This window comes from Mixophyes fleayi, chromosome 4, assembly GCF_038048845.1.
Source record: "Mixophyes fleayi isolate aMixFle1 chromosome 4, aMixFle1.hap1, whole genome shotgun sequence".
Taxonomy (NCBI): Eukaryota; Metazoa; Chordata; class Amphibia; order Anura; family Limnodynastidae; genus Mixophyes; species Mixophyes fleayi.
In genome coordinates, this window is record NC_134405.1 from 73,459,729 (window position 1) to 73,485,293 (window position 25,565).

General features: G+C 41.4%; 1 protein-coding gene across 4 annotated transcripts in view; it reads left to right on the forward strand.

Moving 5' to 3' along the window:
• LOC142151629 (disintegrin and metalloproteinase domain-containing protein 9-like) overlaps nt 1-25,565 on the forward strand; it is a 51,160-nt gene that overhangs the window by 18,876 nt on the left and 6,719 nt on the right. For 3 of the 4 annotated variants that reach the window (XM_075207466.1, XM_075207467.1, XM_075207468.1), the window contains 9 exons: nt 2,261-2,336; nt 5,222-5,358; nt 6,489-6,669; nt 12,147-12,239; nt 12,927-13,122; nt 14,510-14,615; nt 19,086-19,260; nt 19,630-19,710; nt 21,142-21,253. In XM_075207466.1, coding sequence (XP_075063567.1) covers nt 2,261-2,336; nt 5,222-5,358; nt 6,489-6,669; nt 12,147-12,239; nt 12,927-13,122; nt 14,510-14,615; nt 19,086-19,260; nt 19,630-19,710; nt 21,142-21,253 — 1,157 coding nt within the window. Of the gene's footprint in view, nt 1-2,260; nt 2,337-5,221; nt 5,359-6,488; nt 6,670-12,146; nt 12,240-12,926; nt 13,123-14,509; nt 14,616-19,085; nt 19,261-19,629; nt 19,711-20,884; nt 20,927-21,141; nt 21,254-25,565 lie in introns of those variants that run through there. The other variant, XM_075207470.1, reaches the window with a different exon arrangement.

Consider the following 25,565-nt stretch of genomic DNA (forward strand, 5'->3'; position numbering starts at 1 on the left):
CTGTGCTATTATATGAGTAAGCGAATATTTCTCCTCTGTTTTTTTCTTGTTCTTAAATCTTTGTAACCCATTGGAACCAGAATTTTGTTTTCAATACTTTGAATTACGCAAGTAGCGTGTTTCACTGATTACTATGGGTTATAAACAGTTCTTACAGTATTTGCCTTTTGCTTTATTTTGAAAGAACATTTTACAGTGATTAGTCCTAAAGCCATACGGAATATACTGTATAATTTTCTATGGTGGTGGACTACAGTAAGGGTGATTGTGCCAGTAGCCTGCTACCCAGAGTTGTAGCCAGAGTTGTAGTGGGTAGAGTTATTTCAACCATTCCTACCATTGTACACTGTCTCTGCAGGAGATGAACCCCACGGAATAGTGAAGTCCTCAGCCATATGACTGAGTGGGTATGTGTCACTGACTTCATCACAGTCTTGTGGTTTACGTGAAAGTGTATCAGTTTTATAATTTAGGAGAATATGATCTACACTGTAGTTTCCTCACTTTCTTGTGTGATCCAGACAGCGTCTAAACAAGGCTTAGTCAGAAAAGAGGGTGGCTGTCTGTGATCGGACACGGTAATATGTAGGTGATGGCAGTGGGAAGGGACCTATTGCCTAGAACCACTCAGAGACCAAGAGCCTGAGTCATTAAGGAAAGCAAAGCACAAAAAAGGAGTAACTTTGCACTTGGACAAAACCATGTTGCTTGGGGGGAGGTAAATGTAAAATTTATAGTTGGCATAGGGCAGCGGTTCCCAAAGTGTGCACCGTGGCTCCCAGGGGTGCCGCAGCGCTGTCACAGGGGTGCCGCACGCCAGCCATAGATAAAAAAAAGAACACCGAAATGTACCAATCTGCGCGGCGCCGGGACCCAGCATCCTCCTCTCTCACGCAGCTTGTCACTCAGTGGCAAGCTGCGTGAGAGAGGAGGATGCTGGGTCTCGACGACCGCTCATTTTAGTAAGTTTTGGTGTTCTTTTTTTTTATCTATGGCTGGCCCGCAGCAGAGGGGGCAGAGTGAGAGGGATCGTGACAGCGTGGCAGAGGAGGGGGACAGCGTGAGAGGGGGCAGAGGGACTGGGGGCAGCGTGAGAGCGGGCAGAGGGACTGAGGGCAGCGTGAGAGAGGGCAAAGGGACTGGGGGCAGCGTGACAGGGGACTGGGGTCAGCGTGAGAGAGGGCAGAGTGTCTGGGGGCAGAGTGTCTGGGGGCAGAGTGTCTGGGGGCAGAGTGTCTGGACGCAGAGGGGGCAGAGTGTCTGGACGCACAGGGGGCAGAGTGTCTGGGGGCAGAGTGTCTGGGGGCAGAGTGTCTGGGGGCAGAGGGGGCAGAGTGTCTGGGGGCAGAGTGTCTGGGGGCAGAGTGTCTGGGGGCAGAGTGTCTGGTGGCAGAGTGTCTGGACGCAGAGGGGGCAGAGTGTCTGGACGCAGAGGGGGCAGAGTGTCTGGACGCAGAGGGGGCATTTTTGCATACAACTAAATAAGTATTTCTGTCCTGACCTAAATACTTATTACAATTTTTTGACCCAACTACTTCTAAAACAGGACTGCTCAGTAATTATTTTGGAGGGGTGCCTTGAAAAAAATTATGGAGACTCTAAGGGTGCTGCAAACTGCCAAAGTTTGGGAACCACTGGCATAGTGCATGTCCAAATCAACTTTAAATTTCAGTGTAAAAATAAAGCTATCAAGTATTTGTGTACTACATGAAAAATAGCCAGTATTTAACTTATGTGCAAAATAATAAACTAATTTGCACCCCTTTCATTGTAACATGGTTTGTCCAGGAGCAAATTTACTCCTTTTTTTTTTGCTTTGCTCTCAGGCCCCAGGACTGTTTTAATTCACCATTGCTTTTGGGTATTTTACTAGTATTGTAAATGGTCATTGGAGTAAAGAATTAACTCATAGGGGCATATCGGAAATGCCGAAAATCTCACGCTCGTCGCACTATTACCGTTACTACGGTAATAGTGCGCGTAAAAACAGTTAATACGGTAATTTTCTCGCTGGATTTCAGCTCGCAGCTCTCTGAGCCGCGAGCTGAAATCCAGCTGCCTATTACCGTAACAGTACTAGTTTTTCCGCTGCGCGGAAAACTAACAATTGAATATGCCCCATAGACCATGTACTAGGCAACATGATGTGTATAAATGATTATAAGCATAATGCTAGAAGCAACTACATACACAGTCATATTTGTATCTTTTCTACAGATAGTTTTTAAAATTGTTCCACTTTCTGTTTACTCTTCATTAGTGATGGACAACATTCTGAAATTGGCACAACCTATTTTGGACAGATGTGCTCTTATAACAATGGAGCAGTACTTACGGTATAAACATTAATTTTCAACAATGAGACCTATGTATATAATTGTTTATATAGCTCCAATCAGCGCTGTACAGAGCAGAAGATATACTGTAGTACAAAAACCAGGTTTCATCTGCTTCATACTGATATTGCTTTTTGTTACCATAGGATTATCATTATATTTTTATTATCGAATGCCAGCACATTCCACATTCCTCACTGTATAGTGAGGAGATGAAACAACAAAACAATGGTTACAATACAGAAACATAACTTGAGAAAAAAGGAATGTGGGGCTCTGCTCGAAAAAGAGCTTACAATCTAAGCATGAAAAGGGAATTTATAAAAAAAAGGCCATAGTAAATATTTTAAGCAATGGGCCAGCCAAATATTAGCATAGTGTTGTAAAATCATCAAGTGCTTAAAAGTGCTGAATGGACCACCCACATAGTTGGTATATATAGACTCAGCAATAAAGTGCTTTAGGATTAGGGAATTGGAAGTTCGCACTGCTGAATGCTTTCCTCCTTGCATCCCGATATGGGATGAACTAATACTGTAGCTAGAAATCCAATAGCATAGATGGGTATTTAAGTGTTATTTTTAAATTAAAGTAATATTTAAATTATTTAGAAAAAAAATCAAAAGATTTGTAAAATTAAATTACACAGAAATCTAAATTAGTACACTGCATTTAGTGAACTGATAAAGGGTGTACGAGTAAGCAATATAGAAGAATAGAACGGTTTAAAGACTTAGGATCCTGTAGTCAGTCAAGATATCCTTAAGTATAAAGAAGCACAACAGCATGTTCACATAATTCAGACAAAAGTACACTATATGGACAAAAGTATTTGGACGCTTGACCATTACACCAACAGGGACTGTAATGACATTGTATTCAAATACATATACTTTAATATGGAGTTAGTCCCACTTTTGCAGTGATAACAGCTTCCACTCTTCTTGGAAGGCTTTCCACAAGATGTTGGAGTGTTTCTGTGGGAATTTGTGCCCATCCATTCTGTAGAGCATTTATGAGGTCAGGCACTGATGTTGGACGAGAAGGCCTGGCTCGCAATCTCCATCTCAGTTCATCCCAATTTTGTTTGATGGAGTTGAGGTCAGTCAAGTTCTTCCACACTGAACTCATCAAACCATGTCTTTGTAGTCCTTGCTTTGTGCACTGGGGCACAGTCATGTTGAAATATAAAAGGGCCTTCCTCAAACTGTTGCCACAAAGTTGAAAGCATAGCATTGTCCAATATGACTTGGTATGCTGAAGCATTAAGATTACCCTTCACTGGAGATAAGAAGTCTAGCCCAAACCCTGAAAAACAACCCCATACCATTATCCCTTCTCCACCAAACTTCACAGTATATGGAATAATGCAGTCAGGCATGTAACGTTCTCCCGCATCCACCAAACCCAGACTCGCCCATCTGTCTGCCAAACAGAGAAGCGTGATTCGTCGCTCACAGAACATGTTTCCACTGCTCCATAGTCCAGTGCCTGTGTGCTTAACACCACTCCATCCGACACTTGTCATTGGTCTTGGTGATGTCAGGCTTGCATGCAGCTGCTCGGTCATGGAAACCCATTCCATTAAGCTCCCACCGCACAGTTTTTGTGCTTACATTAATTCCAGTGGAAGTTTGAAACTCTTCAGCTATGGAATCAGCAGACCGTTGGTGACATTTACGCACCATGCGCCTTAGCAGTCATTGACCCCAGTCTGTGATTTTACGAGGTCTTCTGCTTCATAGCTGAGTAGCTGTTGTTTCTAAACGCTTCCACTTTCTAATAATATCACTTACAGTTGACCATGGAATATCCAGCAGGGATGACATTTCACGTATTGTCTTATTGCAAAGGTGGCATCCTATCACAGTACCACGCTTGATGTCACTGAACTCTTCAGAATGACCCATTTAGTATCACAAATGTTTGAAAATGGAGACTGCATGACTAAGTGCTTGACTTTATACACCACTGGCAACAGGTCTGAAACACCTCAATTCAATAATTAACAGATGTGGCAAAATACTTTTGTCCATATAGTGTATATGTGGACACATATGCAGATACACCATATTTGCCTGCGGGTAGTGATTGGCTTGTGCAAAGATAAGCGATGATGATGATGACTATGAGCAACATTCAGTAGACTCTCCTGAATGGATGATCACTGTGTTGGCAATATCTAACAGCTTCTGATTGGATGATTGTGTATTGACCCCCTCCTGATGATAGTACTTATCACTATATTATCATTAGTATCTCAGCTATATTATATGAATTAGTGGCAGTCTATTTGGATTATTTATTTGTCATTTCCATTTAGACTACTGCAGGAAAGAAGATTCCAATTAGATTTTAAAAGGGAAAACAACATATGTTATTTAATTTAACTTAATTTAATTTTCATTTATTTAAATTTTAATTTAATATATATATTTGCATTTTGTATTTGTATTTCCATTTTTGAATTTAATTACATTTAGAATTGGAAATTCAGCTTTCAAATTTATTAACAACTCAAGCCAATATTCTCTGTTGTGTATATGACACTTCATTACGTTATTATATTGTATACAAATAGGGTGATAGAACGTTAACATTTAATACTAACACTATAATGACACATAATATCTCTATGCTACAATGGGGCATAAGTATACACACCGAAACGTCTGACATATGCCTGGTGCAAATGTTACTTTTTTTGAGATGGACACGTATTGAGCTGCGTCTTTTCCCTGAGTACGTTTTGAGTGCCTATACGTCCACCTCTAGATGAGCTCCTATACGCTCCTCCGATTAATTAGTGAATCAACTAAAATTTGCTTTGATGTATACAGTGCGATTTCAGAATGTGAATAATGATATTAGTTGTTTGTGTCTAGTATCCAAAAGGACTGTCCTTAGAGAAGTACTCCTGCCTCGTTGCTCATATCTTGGGCCACAATCTGGGAATGTTGCATGATCACTCCAGGGAATGTATCTGCTCAGCTTCTGCTTGTATAATGAATGTGAGCGTGATGTAAGCTCTATTTTATTATTATTATTATTATTATTATTACTATTATCAGTAGCTAAGTCATCTTGCATATGTACGTATACAGCAATATAAATATCCTGTTTTTGTCAGTGATGGTAACTATTTACATATTTCTTGACCAATTATCACCGTTTGGGTCAATTACAAAGCATTTATAAGTTATTGTATACTGAAATACATTTTACAAGTTACAATTAAACTAGCTTGCAGAGTTTGTTGCTACAATGGTCTTTATGACTGTAAAACCATTAATATTATATCTTCTTTCACAAACAAAGGGGGGCCCAGTGAAGAGATGTCTGCAAAACTACTGATAAAGTGGATTTCTATGTTCACAGTCATCCTATGCACCATTATACACAGATATCAACAAAACAACACTGACTACAGATACAGGCAAAGATTTAGAACCACACCTCTCTCTTTACACCTCCACACATATAAACATGGTGTAATCAATTACATGGTTACAGAAGGCCTAATTTTTTATGCTCCATGTCTTCTAATGACTTTATATTAATCTAACATGCCATGGAAGAGCGAGAGTTTCTGCTGCGGATACTGATCAGGTGCAGAACTCACACTGATGACATCACTCTGCTGATGCTATGCTGTTGAAAAAAATAATTGTATTCAGTGCTGAACTTGTGCCCATATGCCTCTATATGCCAAAAGCAGCTTCTTGCTCATCCTACCCCATCGGTCTCACTTTAGGTCATACTTCCCCACTCTCCCGGGATGTCCAGAGACTCCCAAATTCCGGGAGAGCAGACAATTCTCCCGCATCTTGCCCACTTCACTAGAAAGTGAGCAGAATGTAATCCTACATGACGCAACCACGGGGAATCATGGCATTTTGGCTACGCCAAAATGACGCAATCAGGTCCCATCACGCCCCTCCTGCCTTTCTGTCACGCCCCCCTCCGGGACCTCCCGGAATGCCAAAACTGAAAGTCAGCAAGTATGCTTTATGTTATAATATACTGTTATTGGTACCTATTTGAAGTCATACTAAGTATAAGTTGTGTATATGTACTGTATCACTTTTACTTGTGATTTTATGATTCTTTGCACTTAGGTGTCAATAGCAAAAATATTTTTATTCTATTCAGGACTGCAGACAATGCAAAGAGTTTTAGCAGCTGTAGCTTGAAGGATTTCCAGACTTTTGTTATGAAAACTGGAGTCCCCTGTCTCCTCACGCACCCTAACATAAAGCCCCTGGTGGACCCTTCCTTGTGTGGTAACAGATTGCTGGACAGTGGTGAATCCTGTGACTGCGGAACAAAAGCTGTCAGTAACCATGATATACTATTCATTTTATATCGCACTTTTCTGTTGTTGCAGGCAATTATATGTGGACAGTCTGAATATAATTGATTATATTTTGATATATTTTGGTTCTGGGTAACAATTGTAATACATGAGTAGTTTGAATAATTTTATAAACAACAATGAAAATATCCTTATCTTTAATGACTGGTGTTGTCAGAGTGACAAAGATAGCATTATCTTTCACTACGATGTCCATTTAGGGCATTCCTCAGCCATGCCAGCGAGTAAAGGATTTATGTCACAATTTTGCAGCAGAACAGCCTAGTTCGCAAAGGTGCAGAGTGCTGATGATATAAACTTCAAGTTGCACTTTTACTTTGCCAGCCTGTGGAATGCTCTTGTACACTATATTTGTAGGAATTTATAGTCTGGAAAGACACTGTTGTCCGTTCATTCTGCTCTGTGGTGCGATTAGGGTATAATAACAAAGTCAGTGCAGAGCAAAAAAATATAGGGGACTTTCTGGTGAAACAAAAATGATACAAATGATCCCATCCCCTCCCACCTTCTTCGCTCCCTTTCCCCCACCACCTGCTCCCACCTCGCTCACCTCTTTAATCTCTCCCTCTCCACTGGCATCTTCCCCTCCTCCTTCAAACATGCTCTCGTATCCCCCATTCTTAAGAAACCTAATCTCGACCCCACTTCTCTCTCGAACTATCGCCCCATATCTCTTCTCCCTTTTGCCTCCAAAATTCTTGAGAGGCTCGTCTGCAGCCGTCTCACCTCCTACCTTTCTGAATATTCCCTCCTTGATCCTCTCCAGTCTGGTTTCCGCCCCCTCCACTCCACTGAAACTGCCCTGGCTAAAGTCACCAATGACCTCCTCTCTGCAAAAGCCAGGGGCCACTTCTCCCTTCTCATCCTCCTTGACCTCTCTGCAGCCTTTGACACCGTTGACCACCCCCTCCTCCTTCACACCCTCCAGTCTTTCGGCCTCTCCGGCCCAGTCCTGTCCTGGTTCACCTCTTACCTTACTCACCGTTCCTTCTCTGTCACCACCTCTGTGTCTCTCTCCCCCCCATCCACCCTTCTAGTCGGGGTCCCTCAGGGCTCTGTTCTGGGACCCTTACTCTTCTCTCTATACACCTCCTCCCTGGGTGAACTCATCAGCTCCTTCGGCTTCAGCTACCACCTTTACGCTGACGACACTCAACTATACCTCTCCTCTCCTGATCTCTCTCCCTCCCTCCTCTCTAGGGTGTCCGCCTGCCTCTCTGCCATCTCCTCCTGGATGTCCTCTCGATTCCTCAAACTTAACCTTGCCAAAACTGAGCTCATAGTTTTTCCTCCCTCTCATACCCCATCCCCTTCTGACCTCTCCATCACTGTCGACAACACCTCTATCTCCCCTGTCCCCCAACTTCGCTGCCTTGGTGTCATCCTCGACTCCTCTCTCTCCTTTGGCCCCCACATCCTCTCTCTTGCTAAATCCTGCCGCTTCCAGCTGCGCAACATCGCTCGCATCCGGCCCTTCCTCTCCCAAGATGCCACCAAATGCCTTATCCACTCTCTGATCATCTCCCGCCTGGACTACTGCAACCTCCTCCTCACTGGCCTCCCCCACTCTCATCTCGATCCCCTTCGATCCGTCCTTAACGCTGCAGCTAGGCTTATTTTCCTCTCTCGCCGCTCCTCTTTTGTCTCCCCCCTCTACCTAGCCCTTCACTGGCTCCCATTCCCCTTCAGAATCCTCTTTAAGCTCCTCACACTCACCTACAAGGCCCTCGCCAACTCCACTGCGCCCTACATCTCCACCCTCCTCTCTATTCATGCTCCATCCCGCCCTCTCCGTTCTGCCTCTGACCGTCGCCTCTCTTCCCCCCTTATAACCTCCTCCCACGCGCGTATCCAAGACTTCGCCCGCGCTGCCCCCCTCCACTGGAACAAGCTCCCTCCCTCCATCAGAACTTCCCCTAATCTGTCCAGCTTCAAACGGGCCCTAAAAACCCACCTTTTTCTTAAAGCCTTTCTGTCTCCCACTTAACTTCCTACCTTATCTTCTGCCTCTGTCCCCCTACTCTCCCTCTCTCCCCTGCGTCTCTCTGTCTGTCCACCCCTCCCCTTAGATTGTACGCTCCTCTGAGCAGGGCCATCTCTCCTCCTGTTTCCACCACTTCTAACTCTGCTCTCCAGCTACTTAGCCCTCCTCCTCAAAGGTCCTCCACCCCACGTCCACTTTCGCTCCCTCCTCCCCCCTGGGGGTCTCCCTGTCTTCCGCGCCCCCCTTCTTGGACCCCGTTGTTTTCGGATCCTCCCTCCCCCTTCCCCGCCCTCTCTAGCTGTGCATTGAGCGTACTGAGTTGCTGTGTTTACTGTACTGTGCTGTCTCCCATTGTATTGTGATTTTGTTTGTCTCTGTACGGCGCTGCGGATGCCTTGTAGCGCCTTATAAATAAATATTAATAATAATAATAATAATAATAATACAGCGAGTTCCGCTCAGAACACTTTAGGTTAAATTCCATCAGAGAAATGTGCAAAACCCCTATCTCAAAAGTGCAATGAGGAGAATATAATGCAGAACAGTTTTCTCAGTTACTCAGCACTCCATCTCAAATACTGAGCCAGTAGACAAAATGTAGAATACCAAAACATAGTTTAATAAAATGGTAATTAAAGTGCTAACTAAACTTTTGTGGGCCCCATTACAAAATTTTATAAGGCCCCCATTTACCACCCAAGGGTGTGAAAAACTACATACACATAGCACTTCCGGCTACTACAGTAGTTACACCTTTGATTATAAGTAATAATGCCCCTCTACTGTAATGTTCCACATCTTGAATTAAATCACAATCTTACCTTGTGTATTTACTCACCAGTATATACTCAGTGGCCACTATATTAGGTGCACCTTTCTAGTAATAGGTAGGACTCCCTACCTGGATTCAATAAGGTGCTGGAAATATTCTGTAGAGATTCTGCTCCATGGTGACATGATGACATCACGCAGTTGCTTCAGATTTGTCAGCTGCACATTCATACTGCAAATCTCCGATGCCATAACATCCCAAATGTACTCTATTGGATTAAGATCTGATGACTGTGAAGGCCGTTGGAGTACACTAAACTCATTGTTGTGTTCATGGAGCAGCTTGAGATGATGTGTGCTTCCTGTCATCACATCTGCCATTAGAAGATGGGCATACTGTGGCCATAAACTGTGGCCCTTCTCTATAAACTCTAGAGACTGATGTGCGTAAAAATCCCAGGAGACTCAAACTCAAACCACCCTGTCTGGCAGCAACAATCATTCCACTGTCAAAATCACTTATATAACATTTTGTAAGGAATGTCTCAGATAATTGCACCTAGCCACTAGAGGTCTATGTATAGGTTAAACTTAACCTTTAATTTACCCTTTTGCAAGATGGACAGTATTGCATCAAAGAGACTCCATCTTGGATTCTGTTATCCGTTTTGGGTTATAATAGGCACTTTCTGGATCAAACCTTTGCTTGAGTTTTCTGCTTGCTCAGCACCTGTTATTTGCCACACTTGCTTATAATCGTGATTACCCATTTGTGTATTGACTTGAAAAACATCTGTCCCTGACCACCCCGACTCTCTGCCACAGCTTGTCGGCACCCTGGCCATCACAACAGTTCCACATTCTTCATCCCGTTTGCCTGGGCAACAGCCGGGACGCATTCTCCCCACTGCCGCCGCACCTGGCCAACTGTCAAACAGCCGGGTGCGCGTGCGCAGTCTATTAATGAATAATCAGCCGACTGGGCTGATTAGTGCAGGTGGGATCCTGCATCTTCATTGGGCAGCATGTGTATTTAAGGCAGACTCCCTGCCAGTTATAGCGCTCAGTACCCTGTCTGCACCTGTTGCTGTTTGTGAGAACTTTGAATTGATTACCGTGTATGACCTTTTGCCTGGAACCTGGACCTTGATTGTTTGCTCATTGCCCTGACCTTTGCCTTGTTACCCAGACCTCCTTTAATCGCTGCCAGCCCTGACCATTTGCCTGTACCTTGCCATGGTATCCTGCTTCAGACCCTAGACCTTTGGCTTGTCCCTTACTCCGCTTGTACCATCTCCCGCTATCTCGGGCGGCAGTACGTTCATAAGCTTGTACTCCATTGAGTTTAAGTCCTGGGGGCATCCGAGTACCTGTGAGCGTAACTAGCTCTACGGGAAAGGTGGCTGCTATAGGTGAAGACCTCTACAACTGGTTCTACGAGCTCATGATAATACTGTTAGCCGTAACACTGACTACCCGCTTGTCTACCGACCTGGCTATCATCTGACCACTCGATTGTATATCTGCTCAGCCACTGGACTTCAGGTAATACCACCAGTATCGTAAAACAATTCTTCCCCATTTTGGTGTTTGTTCTGAACAACAACTAAACCTCTTTACTATATCTGCATGCTTTTATGAATTGAGTTGCTGCCACATGATTGACTGATTAGATATTTGCATTAACAAGCATGTGTACAGGTGTACCTACAAAGTGGCCCCTGAGCATAGTGCAGAGCTATCTTTTTTCAAATATGTAGGTAAAATGTTGCCTTGTTTCATGAAATAAATGTTCTGGAGACCTACTTTTGTTTCCCCATTGGCTGGGATGTCTGATAAGTTGTAATATCCAAAATTAATTATTTACATTTTAAATTTCAAAATAACCTATGATCAGTAAATACACATTCATTTCCTCCCCTGCTTTACACCATGCTTGTCAGAAAAGCACAACTGCTGGATATTGTGATGGTGGAAATTTCACAGTAAACATCAGAGTATTGTTAAATTAGTTTCTGTAATTAGAACATCTTACCAAGTTTCTTAAAAACAACTTCAGTTGCAATGTGTGAGGTAATGATTGCACTTACCCGCTACCCATTTCCCACTCATTTTGGAGCTATATATATACCTCTATCACTGCTGCTCCTGACTGTCTGTCTTTAATATAGACTTTCAGATACTATGCTCTAGTTTGGTGCAAAGCACCTATGTTTGCTAACCTCTTCCTACCAACAAAGGCATAAATTAAGTCAAGTTGCAGTGATATGAGGGGTCTTTGTCTATATATATATATATATATATATATATATGAGTAAATCTGCATAATATTGATTTGACACCTGTAATGAGAGCTATTGCGGCTCAGTAGAGTAGCCTAGCACACTGATTATGATTATAAGGGGGGTATTCAATTGTTCGTCCAGACCTCAGAATAACTCGCGCTCCAAAACTATTACCATTAATACGAGCTGCGAGCTGAAATTCAGCTAGTAAATTACCGTATGAACGGTATTTACGCGCAATATTACCGTATTAACGGTAATAGTTTTAGAGCGCAAGTTTTTCTGAGGTCCGGACGAACAATTGAATACCCCCCTAAGAGTGATATGTTGCTTCTAATTTGTCTGTGGCTGCCTCTGTCTTGACACATAGCTGATAGTTGTGCTGTTTTGAACAGGAGTGTGAAAATGACTCCTGCTGTGACTATGACACGTGTACTCTGAAAGCGGGAGCTAGCTGTGCCAATGGAGCTTGCTGCTCAAACTGCCAGGTACAGTATATATCTCAATTCAGTGGAAGTCAGTTACAAAGCAAATACAAGCACAGCGCATCACACCGTGTACAATATTATTGTAAAATATTATCCGCAGAGAAAGAATGCAAACAGTGTTACACATTTGTGCAACAGTATACCTATGTTGAAGATAAACAGGTGGAGGACATATGTGTGACAAAATAATAGTATAAAGTCTGATTTAACTTACATGGTTTAGAAGTGTCTTTTCCCACAGCAGGCTGACAGGGTGTTTCTGTAGCAGCTGATGAGATCTCTTTTTTAAAAAGGAGGTGGGAATGTCACCTGCCTATCAAGCTAGGTTTGTGGGAAGAGTGTCAGTATAAAAACCCGTTTGTTTCGCTGGTCAGTGTGACGAATACTAGAAAAGCTGGCCGGTGTCTAGAGAGCTGGTCTCTGTTTATTTAGTGTTTAGGGTCACAAGAAACAGTATGGAATACTTATGTTGTCAAGTACTTTACCATTCTGACATTAAAACAAAGTAAAAATGCAAAAAGTTGTTTGTGTGTATTTTACCAGAAGTGTGCTCTTGCCACTATATATATATATATATATATATATATATATATATATATATATATATATATATATATAATATATATATATATATATATATATATATATATATATATATATATATATTCATTCTGTGTCCATGGTTAGTTTCTTCCAGCTAGGACTCTGTGTAGAAGACCTGCTGATGAGTGTGACCTACCTGAGTATTGCTCTGGAACAACGCCAACCTGTCCTGAGGATTTATTCCAGCAAAATGGGAATCTATGCAATGATAAAAGCAGCTTTTGCTACAAGGGACTTTGCCAAAATGCTGATATCCAGTGCAGACAATTATTTGGTCCAGGTGTGTCAACTTGAAACAAAAACATGAATTATATGTGCTGCAATTTTATTTTGTATAACAATATGTGTTACCTGCTTCAATATAAATATTCCCATCCTAGCTCTCATTGGGGTAAAACATTTTTTATCTTGGTTTTATCAGTGATACTTATTCCCAACGTGATCATTCCAGGACCCTTACATTCTAGTTTCTGGCTATCCTGTCTTTAATTTTGGTGACATGACCATGTTGATTGATCCCTGTGCCAATGTATGTTATTGAAGTTAATAATCCCATCACTTAATTACCTTTTGTGGAACCAGGAAGAAAATTACTGACACAGTCAGCTAGATTAATGTTAAATTATTAAAACAGATAAAACCTGGATAGTTAATGACACACTTTAAAAGATCTGTGAATTTCCAGGTCCTATGGCTTCAATTTCAAATATATAAGTCTTGTCCAATATATATATATATATATATATATATATATATTGTCCTTTCCATGGTAATGTCATGTCCCTTCCAGTACATATAGAGGACTCTGGTGACTATCTGATTAGTTTCAAAAACCTTACTAAATCTATATGCTATGGATGATTGCCACCTTCGTCATTAGTTGTTAAATGTAGGATCCAAAAGGGAAATTCCAGGCAAAATGTATGTTTTAATAATGATAATAATAATAATAATAATAATAATAATAATAATAATAATACCACTTCCACTCACCTAATGAAACTATTTGGACATTATGCCTTCACTTGCAAGGAATGATATAGAGAAGGACTCTGATTTTAGAACCAAACCTAACAACCTATACGCATATCTTCCAGACATACAAACTTCCCATAGGTTCACCTTCAAGGCTGCTGAACATTATATAGTTCATTTAGAGCTGGACACATGTACAATATGTTCCGCAAAAAAATATGCATTTACATTTAAATTGCAGCCAGGGCCGTAACTAGGGCTGTGCGACAGGGGCGTCCGCCCAGGGCGCAACGCTGAATGGGCGCAATTTAGGAATATTTTAGGTTAATTTGGTTAAAATAGAGGGCTAGGGGGGCGGCATTTGTCTTTCTCGCCCCAGGCGCTAGAATTCTAAGTTACGGCTCTGGTTGCAGCTATCTTATGATACATGCATTTCAAAATAAATACATAAATGCATCCACATAAATATACTTTAAGCACATCATGGTCATGAAGACGCTATTCATCATCTATCAATTTGATGATGACATTTTTGTTTTTAAATAAATAAAAAACGGAGGTATCTCTCCAGAGCGGAGGTTAGCCATGCAGTCCATCCACTGTTCTAAAACTGCCTGGTGTCACTTCAGTCTCTGCTATTCTTTTAGTTTATCAATAAAAAGTACTAAAATGAAATTGTTCTGTCTTCTCAGCTGCAAGAAATGCAGACCTAGACTGCTACCAAGAGCTAAATGTCATAGGAGATCGGTTTGGGAATTGTGGAGGATTCGGGGAATTTTATGCAAGTTGTCACATAGCGTAAGTTATTCTTTAGTCATTTCTAATCGGATATGTAACTACTTGTTTTGAAATAACATGGCAAGCACTTATGAAACTTTTATAGCAAGGACTGTAGAAAAGGTAGTGTTTCCCATAGCAACCATTCGGTAACTGTCATTTTTCTAGCACAGTTTAGAAAATAAATGTAAATATCTGATTGTTGTTGGTAACGCTTCTCAGAAATGTAAACACAAATTTGTTTTTGGCTTCTTTTAGTTCTTATTTCATATTTTGCTCCTTGACGCTTAACACTGAAAAAAAAAGTCTTACAATAGTTGCCCTTTGTAGCAGAAAACAGACACGCAGTGCACCTGAAGCAGGCATAGTTTTGCCTCCTTGCCATTTGGGGGACACTGCTACCTAGGGGTTGAGCTGAGCACACCGGAACTGGCACTTAGGGGTTAAACATTTGACCCCTCTAATTCTAGCACAGTGCCCAAGGAGGTGGGCAGTGTTTTCATGGGCAGCCTATTAGAGGTTTGTCTTTTCTTTATTTTACTTATTTTAATATATGGCAGTCACAACAGTGTGGGAATGTGGGGCATTGTTTTTGGGAGTAGGTGGTGCCATTTCTGGCTACACATCTCCCTACTGTACCCCATTTATATGGGGGCAGTCCCTGGGGATGGGGGGGGGGGATTGGTAGGTTTCCTCCTCACTTAGCTTAAAATAGTGAAAGAGACTTCCCATTTCCAAAATGGTGGCATCGACTAGAGTAATCAGACACTACAGTACCCCTTGCTCATGATGAGTGTAGAAGTCTGTTTTTAAACCATGGTAAAACAGATGTTTCATCGACCCCCCCCACCCCGGGCCCAGTGCAATCAGATCTTCCTGTCATTGCCCCTACTGATATAAGCTTGAATGTATATCACTAGGGGTAATGACAGAAAGATCTCATTGCACTGGGCCCGGGGTGGGGGGTACATGCCCCTGCAAATGTTACCTCCTCTCTGGCAGGTTTACCACAGAAAGGCAAAGCCTGCCAGAATTCAGCTTCTCTGGAGATCCTGTCAGGCTGCTGCAGAAGTCCTGCTGGTATTGTTTTTCATGGCTCTCTGATTTGGGGTGAAGGCTGCTGACACTCCTCTCCTCCTCAATAAGGGCTCCTACTCATTCTTTTTGTTTAGAAGCCTTTTGAGGGCTAAGTACCAACATTTTATCAATGCTACCCTGTGTGTATGTACATGGAAGATCAAAGATCAAATTTCTATTATGTATGCAAATATAGAGTCCTATTTTGAACAACATGTTCTGTCACAGTGTAACTGTCTGAAGGGAATGCAGCTGAGATGGCAGTGTAAACTTGAGCAAAATCCTGGGCTCTTTCCACTGCTGAGCTAACCAGACTCACTGCGTGCCCTACACCTAGGACACCTGGGACAGACACTCCATCTCAGGAGATTGTCACCCATATTTCTACAGATCCTGCTTATACGGGCCAGGTTGAACCTCTGTGGGCCAAAACGCTTAAGAAATCTGTTATGGGATTATTTTGTGTGTCTTCTTTGTTGGAAAGACATCTTGAGACTCCCACTGGTCATAAACTGCGCAAACATCATTAAGTTGCCCAGTTCTACTTGGATGATAATACAGACTTAGAAATTTCACAGTTAGAGAGAGAACTTCTGTGTGACTCTGAGTTGGGGAATCCATCTGGATTTGAGGAGGAATCCCTCAGGGGTCATTGACAAACTGGTCATGGCAATTTGCCAGGCTCTTGACATGTTAAATCTGGATGACACTTAGGTGCCAGATGTTGCCTTGTTCAAGAGGAAGAAGAAAATGTTACTTCTTTTCCATCCTCTTCTCAGTTATCAGAACTGCTTGGAGAGGCTTCGTCTAAAACGGACAACAAATGCTTGGTTTCGTAGATTCCCTATTTTGTATACATTGCATTCTGAAGATATGGCTAAGTTAAACTACCACCAAGCATTGATATTCCCGTGGCACTGGCACCTCTCAAAATCTACAACCTTGCAAGTCCATTTTTGTGGCTGCAGATGCGGCATTAAGGACAGCTTTGGCTTCAGCATGGGTTAAGGCAATTGAGAAATGGTTACGATTTTCGAGGGTTTAAAATCAGACACACTTAAGTTTGAATGTCTACCCTTGGTGGAACACATTAAGGAAGCATCAGAATATCTCATGGACATGGCTCTGGGTGAAGCTTTAATTGGCACTAAGATCTCAGCTTTTGCAGTGGTTGTTAAATGAGCACTTTGATAGAAGTCCTGGGATACAGATGTGGACTGCAAAACCTCTTTGGAAGCCCTTCCCTTTGCGGACAATGTTTTGTTTGTAGCAAAGCTTGACAAAATCATTTGTCAAGCCACAGGAGGAAAAGCTCTTTTCTCACAATCAACGCACACAAGTCTAAGGGACCAAAGTTTTGTCATCTTATGATCTCCACCGAGATCTTGGGGTTCAGCATAAAGTGTTCAATTCTTCAAGACACAAGGTGGATATGGATCAATGTCCTGGAGCTCAGAGCTGTGATGAATGCTCTGACAGGGGCCCAGTTAGCACTGAAGGAAAGAATTCAATGAGATAATGCCATGGCTGTGGCATATATAAACCTTCAGGGGAGAACCAAGAATTCCCTAGCAATGAGGGAGTCTTACAAAATTATGACATGGGTGGAATAATTTATTTTGGCATTATCAGTGTATACATTCCCAGTATGGAGATTTGGAAGTCGGAATATTTAAAAAGATACTTCATCCTCCCAGGAGAATGATCCCTTCACCCTGAGGTGTTTGTTCTACTGGTGAAAAATAGGGATCACCCAGAGGTCAGCATGATGGCCTCCTGGCATAACAACAAGATGGACAAGTTCTGTTCCAGATTCAGGAACCCTCTGGTACCCCTAGTAGATGCCATAACCCTCCCATGGGGATTCTGGTTGGTTTATCTGTTTTGATCGATTCTCATGCTTCCTCTCGCTCTCAAGAAATAAAAGAAAGGAGGGAGTTCCAGTGATCTTAGTGGCTCCACTTTGGCCAAGAAGATTGTGGTATGCCAAAATTCTAAAGATGGTTGTACAGTCAGTGTGGCCAGGCCAGCTGATGTGCGGTGGTGGTCTTGGAATGTGCTTTGGCGCATGTTGTAAACTGAGGTCTTTGAAACCTCTCTTTAAGGTTACATCAATAACATCTGGGATATCTAAGGACAGTGGCATGCATATCAAACAGACCTCAACATGGGGGAGGGGGGGGGCAGAGCTGCTGGGATAAGTGTGAATTAATTTAAGTAAGGGCACAGGCAAATACCATATCATATTTTCTCCAATATTATACTTACAGGAGGCATGTTTGGTATGCAAATAAAGGGAAACTTATGACCTGTTGTGTGGAGGGAATATCATCGTCTAAGACATTCTGGTGATAAGTAGGCCAGTGTAAAAAAAAAAACTGACTTGATATGTGTGTGCACAGAGGTCATAAACATCTAGTTTGCATTTACAGAGACTTTCTAATTCTGACATCACAGTGGAAGGAGGGCTGTGGCTACCCACAGAATGTTTAAACATGTCCTGTAACTTTAAGATATTGTTAATTTTTTGGGAGTCAACGTCATATTGAGAAGTGTCTCTTTATTCTGCTTCTCCTAGCAAACAGAAAATAAAATAAACTACTCCATTATATCTTTGTATGTCATTTTATTCATTGTTTTTATCTTAAGCATTGTGGATTTATTTTCCATATTAAATTACATACACATACATGCCAACATTCCTCATTGGACAAAATAGGTCACACTCCGATCTACCCAACCCACATCCATAATCAACCAGGCCACACCGCCCTTTCTGTCAGCATACAGCCTTTTGGACACCAATAATTGAGAAAATCTGGACCATAGGTATTCCTACATGGTTACAGTACTAGGCTGTTAAGAAAAGTAATGATGAGGTACCTAGCAATAATACTTCTGTAGCAGTGGCCTTCTGCATGATAGTCATAGATATGTAAACCTTTCGGATTTCTAATGAAATCTTTTGATGATTTACATAAGCCAATGGTAGGTAATGATGGTGTACTGCTGAGGTGGTTATCTCTCATTAGTAAACACAGTACGGGAACTGGGAGCAACTGTCCTCCCCCTTGTCAGCCCTCACACACATAAGGATTCATCTTCTAGGGATGGTAGAGTTTTTTTCATTCTCACATCACTTCGAATTCCATCTGTCTTGTTCATCAACACTAAAATAACATGTGGATTATCCACAATCTATAAACATTTCATTATGCATAATGTTTAAAGGACACATCTCCCAGGATTGAAAGTAATGATGTTTAGTAAGAACAGTTTAGGTGGAATTCACAATGAAGAGAAGGGGCACAGTAATAAAGATACACTTATTCTATATCTATGTATAGGATATAATTAATATGTTGCTAGAATGGATTCTGATCTCCAATCCCATTCATTGTTATGTACCTCCAGTGATGTACTATGCGGCAAATTACAATGTATGATCATGGACACAGAAACAGTAACCACAGCAAATTTGGCTATCTCCTATTATGCTGCTAAGCATCATATGTGTGTAACAGCTGATTCTTTGACCGATAATAATCCTCTCTGGGTTAAAGATGGCACAAAGTGTGGTGAAAATAAGGTAAGCAATGTAATCGAAATAAAACAGACCAACTTTAAGACTAGCAATGTCCTTCTGTATACAGTGTGTATAAAATCATGATTATATTTATTTTTTTGTTATGATGCTCCACATTTTTTGTATATTGCTGTCTGTTGCAGCTTAACTTTATTTTTACAGTTTTTTAAATTGGTTAATATTGAGTATTGTTACCTGTGAGAAATATATTTTCGGCAGAGATAGGCAGCCAAGCCCTGCCAGTTGGAAACTCACACAGAGTACTAAGAGTTGTAGTTATAAAATGACAAGAGAGCTGCAGGTCCCATTACCCTGTTTTCATTATCCCAACAATAATTTCTGTAATATGCAATCTCTGTTTTCTATTTTCAGATGTGTATTAAGCAAAAGTGCATGAACATCTCTAGCTCAGATCTATCTTGTGAACGGGAAACAACTTGTAATTGGCATGGAGTAAGTAAGCTATTCGTGACATCAAGCAGGCCTCCTCTCTATTGATGGTTACATTGATATTTGATTAAAACATTTACAGACTAGTACACAACATTTAACATTAGTGGACAGACAAGCATTAACTGCGCCCTTGTCCAATTTTCCTGCTTTTTTTGGCCGGAACATGGAGTGGTCTCACACCAAACAGGCATTGTTTGGACAGATCACAGTTGTGACTTATTTTGCCTCAAATTCCAATTAGGAATTTTGGCATTTATAGGTTACCAGATTGGCCAAGTAAATCTAAACACATTTGAGTTACACATGGTGCGCGATTACTCTGCAATAATATCAGATGCATGTACCATATGTAGTGCATGTGTGTCCAGATTTACATGGCCCATCTGATGATCCAGACCTTGTTGGACATACTGTACATTAACAAATCCACAAATCAGCCATTGTGTGGACAACAAGTACTGTTGATGAGAATCACTTCATAAAGTGAATCAGAGATTTGTAGAAATTACTGTACTTGCCATTATTGGGAAACATCTTACATAGAAGTTTGGTTCATTTGTTAAAGTATCTGTGTACTGGAAAACAATGCAACTTACAATTGAATAGAACTTATAGATTTACAATTGAAGAATATTATTTCGTTCTTTGAGACTGTTTCTTTTGTTGTTGCTAAAATGGACAGGGCTTTTCGAGGGACCAAACTTGTGGCAGATTTATACAAAAAAAATCGATAATTGTAAGACCCAAAAGCAGAGCACTGATAGCACTAATTACTTATATAGGATAGGTAACAAATGACACAGATATAGCAAACAAAATAGTCTTCCTGATTATCTTCCTGTTGCAGTTCATCCGTTTAGATTAATTCATTTATGAATTTTTTTTAAATCGATTAATTAATTCATCCCAGATTGCTGAAATATGAAGATAAATGAAAAGTGAAGGAGGAGGTCATATTGTACTGGGTGAAAGGAGTAATGTGTTGGAGGGCGAGATATACGGCTGTGCTCTATTCCTTAGGATGTTGTACAGAAAAGAGGATCACATAAAAAAGAATTCTATCTGCCCATATTTTGCCCTTCTCCAACTGTAATAAATTATTCCCATGTCCATAACACCCTGTGTATATTGTAATGGGCCGTCACTGTTTGTGAAATCTGAACATATGTTGCAGATTTCCTGATCCGGTTGTTAATGAGGTGAAACACTGACCAAGGTATGTACTCTATAATTGTCATTTTTAAAATGGACTAACAATGTTTTTTGAATTAGGGATATTGCATAAAACCTGCACATCTGCAGGACTTGCTTCCCTGTGGTAGCAGAAAATGTTATGAGCATTGCAGATTGCCTCAGGGATTTTAATATCCTCAAATTGGTAACACTTCAGTCACAATCTAAATGATGCTTTTTCTGTTTTGTCTATTTGAGATTTGCAATAATAAACACAAGTGCCATTGTGATGCTGGCTGGAAACCCCCATTATGCAATAAGCCTGATGATACTTTGTTTATTCGTTCAGGACGTGTGGCAGATGATACTGGTTAGTGCTTTTATTGCTCTTACTTATTACTTTTTGAAAACTGAGCTAAGACATGAATTGAGATTCTGTTGATAAAATACTGTTTACATCAGCGGAGTAAATGATAATCTAGGGTAACCACAAACACTGGATTTGATGCAGAGCAGGACTTATGCCTTGGGAAAAAATAAAAAACCATGTGGAGCGATAAGTGATTTAGCCCTGATTGGTAACAGAGTGGGAACGTCGCTCTGTGTTGGTCTAATCACTAACTGCAATGAACTACATTCTATTGTATTACAATAAGTCAGCCCAAGTTAGGAGCAGCTAAACATCTCTCAGATGAAACAGCTCAGGGTGACCACTTTTATACATATCTCTACACTTCTTTTTTTGTAATGATATATTCATATATTGGACATGGTGGAATGCTGTTGCTACAAAAAGACATAACATTTACTCCTGCCTTCCTCCATGCTGCCCTTGGAATCTCCTTCTTCATCACCCTATATGTAGCAGTGTTGGTCACAGTGACTGTAGGAGAAGGCATTTAGTGATCATAGTGATCATGTCTGCAAGACATTCCTGTCCTCATTTCCTTGTGCTCCAATGACCTGTATAGCCAGAGCCGTATTAAGGTGGGGGTGGCGCCAGCGGGGTAACAGTGTGGCAGTTGGTGGCTGGTCCCTCCTCTGGGAACAGCCACCTTACTTCATTTGGCCGCAGAACTTATGATCTGTCCCTTCCCCTATGTGTGGCCTCTTCCTATCACCATAAGAGCAGGGCCGGATTTACCGCTAGGCGACCTAGGCACGTGCCTAGGGCCCAGCGGTTCTCAGGGGGCCTGCGGCTAAGCAGATGGGGGGGGACAAGTTAAAAAAAATTTGCTTTAGTGCCGCGAGTCGGGGGAGGGGCTGGTGTGGTGGCTGGTCTTCTCCCTCCCTCCTCTATGTGTGGCCTGCTCCGTGTCACATGGGACGTGCACCACATGACAGGTGCCGTCCCATGTGTGAAGAGAAGGAAGACTGCACAGCTCATGGATGAAAAAAGGTAAGTTGGAGGGGGGTTAGTATATTATTAAAATATGTGAGTGTGAGGGCCAGTGTATGTATATTATGTGTGTGTGAGGGGCCCTTGTGTGTATATTATGTGTGTGTGAGGGGCCAGTGTATGTATATTATGTGTGTGTGAGGGGCCAGTGTATGTATATTATGTGTGTGTGAGGGACAACTGTGTGTATATTATGTGTGTGAGGGGCCAGTGTGTGTATATTATGTGTGTGTGTGAGGGGCCAGTGTGTATATATTATGTGTGTGTGAGGGGCCAGTGTGTGTATATTATGTGTGTGTGAGGGGCCAGTGTGTGTATATTATGTGTGTGTGAGGGGCCAGTGTGTGTATATTGTGTGTGTGTGTGTGTGTGTGTGTGTGGGGCTGTTTGTGGTAAGGAAATAGGTCTATTTATTAAATGTGTATGCTATTAATTTAATGTTTTAGTTGGAGGGAGGCCTACTTATACAATGTGGGTGCTATATTGATTTAACACTGGGGCTGGTTGGAGTTTACTAAATTTCATGTACCCATTTTTTTTCCAAATAGGGCCTCCAACATTCCAGGATCCAAACAAGCAGCAACTGATCTAAAGACATAGCAGCCACAAGTGGTGAAAGTGACGAGAACAGGTAGGAGAGAGCAGGACAGTCTGCCAACTATCCTGAATCTGGTGGTATTTATATTATGAGGAGGTCTGACTTGTTTAAATGTTGCACTATGGGATTCATGCAGAAGACTAACATATTAACATGATTATTACATTCCAGCACTTTTTCATGTTTCTGTAGGTAGAGGGCTTCAGTCAGTAACTGTAGTGGCGGACGGTCTGTGACGAGGTAGTGATAGGAGACTGCTGTTTTTTTTATTACTGGGCTTGCTAACCCTGAACTGCAGTTTCTTGACATGTTAATTATGATCAATACCGAAGTTTAATTAAAGATAAAGTACAATTTGTGTGAATTAAAAGGTAATCTGTGGTGGAAGTGGGGTGTATATGGTAGTATGCCATACCGCTACTTCTCATACGGCCTTCATTGTAAAATAATGAAATTCCATTCACTTGTTTACATTCCCATTACATTTTTCAAACCTCCACTTCTAAATTTCCACTTCGACCACTGAGCTTAATATTCATTGTATAGAGTATATGACCAGTATAATTCAAAATTCTGCTAGATCCTTTGACAAAATATGGGGTGCATGGTCATTATTTTTTTACTGCTGGGACCACAGTGTGATGTAGTGTAATGATAAAGGAGGGCACAGTGTGATGAGAGGGACAGTAATGAGGGGCCGCAGTGTGATGGAGGGCACTGTGTAATCAGAGGGACAGTAATGAGAGGCAGCAGTGTGATGCAGTGTAATGATAGAGGAGGGCACAGTGTGATGAGAGGGACAGTAATGAGGGGCCACAGTGTGATGCAGTGTAATGATAAAGGAGGGCACAGTGTGATGAGAAGGACAGTAATGAGAGGCAGCAGTGTAATGATAAAGGAAACCCCCCCTGACACTCCTGCGTGCGCCCCTGGAGGTACAGTAAGAGAGGCCGCATGGTGATGCAGGAGGAGCAGGGTGATGTGCGCCGGCACATAGCTTACCCTTCTACTTAACTATAGGGGTATATGCTATGCTAAAAAACTATAGTGCTATGGATTGTTTCAGGGAGGGGGGTAGGCCAAACCAATATCTTGAAAAACAATAAAGCTTATTCTGCTACAACCATGTATGTAATCCTAAAAGTAATATAACTAATCCTCTTGTCGCATCTCTTATTTGAGATTGCCAATCTCCAAAACATGGAATAGAAAAACAAATATATAGGGTGCGTCCAGAAAGGATTTGTTTTATAAATGAAAAAATCAATATAAAATGTAGCTGATCTCACATATATAAGCTGATACAAAAGATACAAATATCAATAAATGACATAACAGTTTTATTTAAACAGTTTAAACAAGTGAATTGAATAAATGCCTCTGTGGAATTATATCAAATAGGTGTCTGGTCAGTACACCTTATAACCACAATATGAATGTATCAATCAAGATATCAAAAACGTGTATGCGAATAATATGTAAGAGTCTCACCCATCTGTAGAATGCATCTATAATTAGGGAATATGTGTCTCCTAGTCCGTATGAAAAACGGTATAGCGCTATCCAGAGTGTGATTGTAGAAAATATTCTAATACAGCGGCCGAGACACTGGCAGCGTGGGGTCTTCTTAGAGATCCTGGTAACTTCCAGAGCGCTGTAATGAGTAAATGCTGCTAGAGAGAGTCGGCCGGCAAAAGATCTGATGTTGATCCGAAACAGCTTTGGCAAATAAGAATAGAATCAAACTGATGCAATATAGACAAACTTTTGAGACAAATGATTTCTCTCTCTGTCCCTTGCACACTGCGTCAGCGTGCAGATAAACTTTAAATACAGCAGATTTGACTGGAATAAACTCTTCTTTTAGACAGCACCATAACCTCTCAATAGCAATAACACAGCTTGATGTCTCACTTGTTTCACTTTGATAACTTAAACATAGCAAAATAAAATAAACCATAAACTTAACTGTCTTCATATGAGTCCGGATGACATCTGATGGGCAGTGGCAAGCTGTTTCTCTAAAGATGTTTCCTTCTGGGCTGGGTTTTAAATCTGAATCTTTAGCTACAAATATCCCTCAGGGAAATAGTCCAGCACCAGTATTCAATAGCTCATTGTGGGTAGAACTTCCATTATCCAGGCAGCATTGACAGCACACCTTGCAGCAAATAGCTACCATCGCTAAGCCTCTAGCAGTCTGTTTTTGGCTCCTCCCCTTCCCCCCAAAAATCTCCTGGAGCCCTCTAGTACATTCTGGTGACAAAATGGTGACAAAATGGCTGTCTTTCGCTGGCTTTTACAACTTGTTGCACAGTCTGTCTCTGCATGCTTCTAGTGCAGTCTGGGGCTCTTGTGGGCAAACAGGGGCTGTAATTTCCACCCACATCAATGCTCACTTTAACATGACCATTGATGACCCCACTAACGATGCTGCTTTAAGCTTATTTCCCATTACCACCTTATTTAGACCACCCCCCACTTACCACACTGGACACACCCTCATTCTAATATATTTCAAGGTCAGAACTGGTCCGCTGAAATCGGAATGGTTTATTAGGTATGTCATAAACTACTTACAGTACGTTAAATATGTCTACTTCATCCACATCCCCCACATAAAGCTGTATACATACATAGAAAGCTACAGGGAGTGAATCATGATTCCATCACTGCCTTACATGT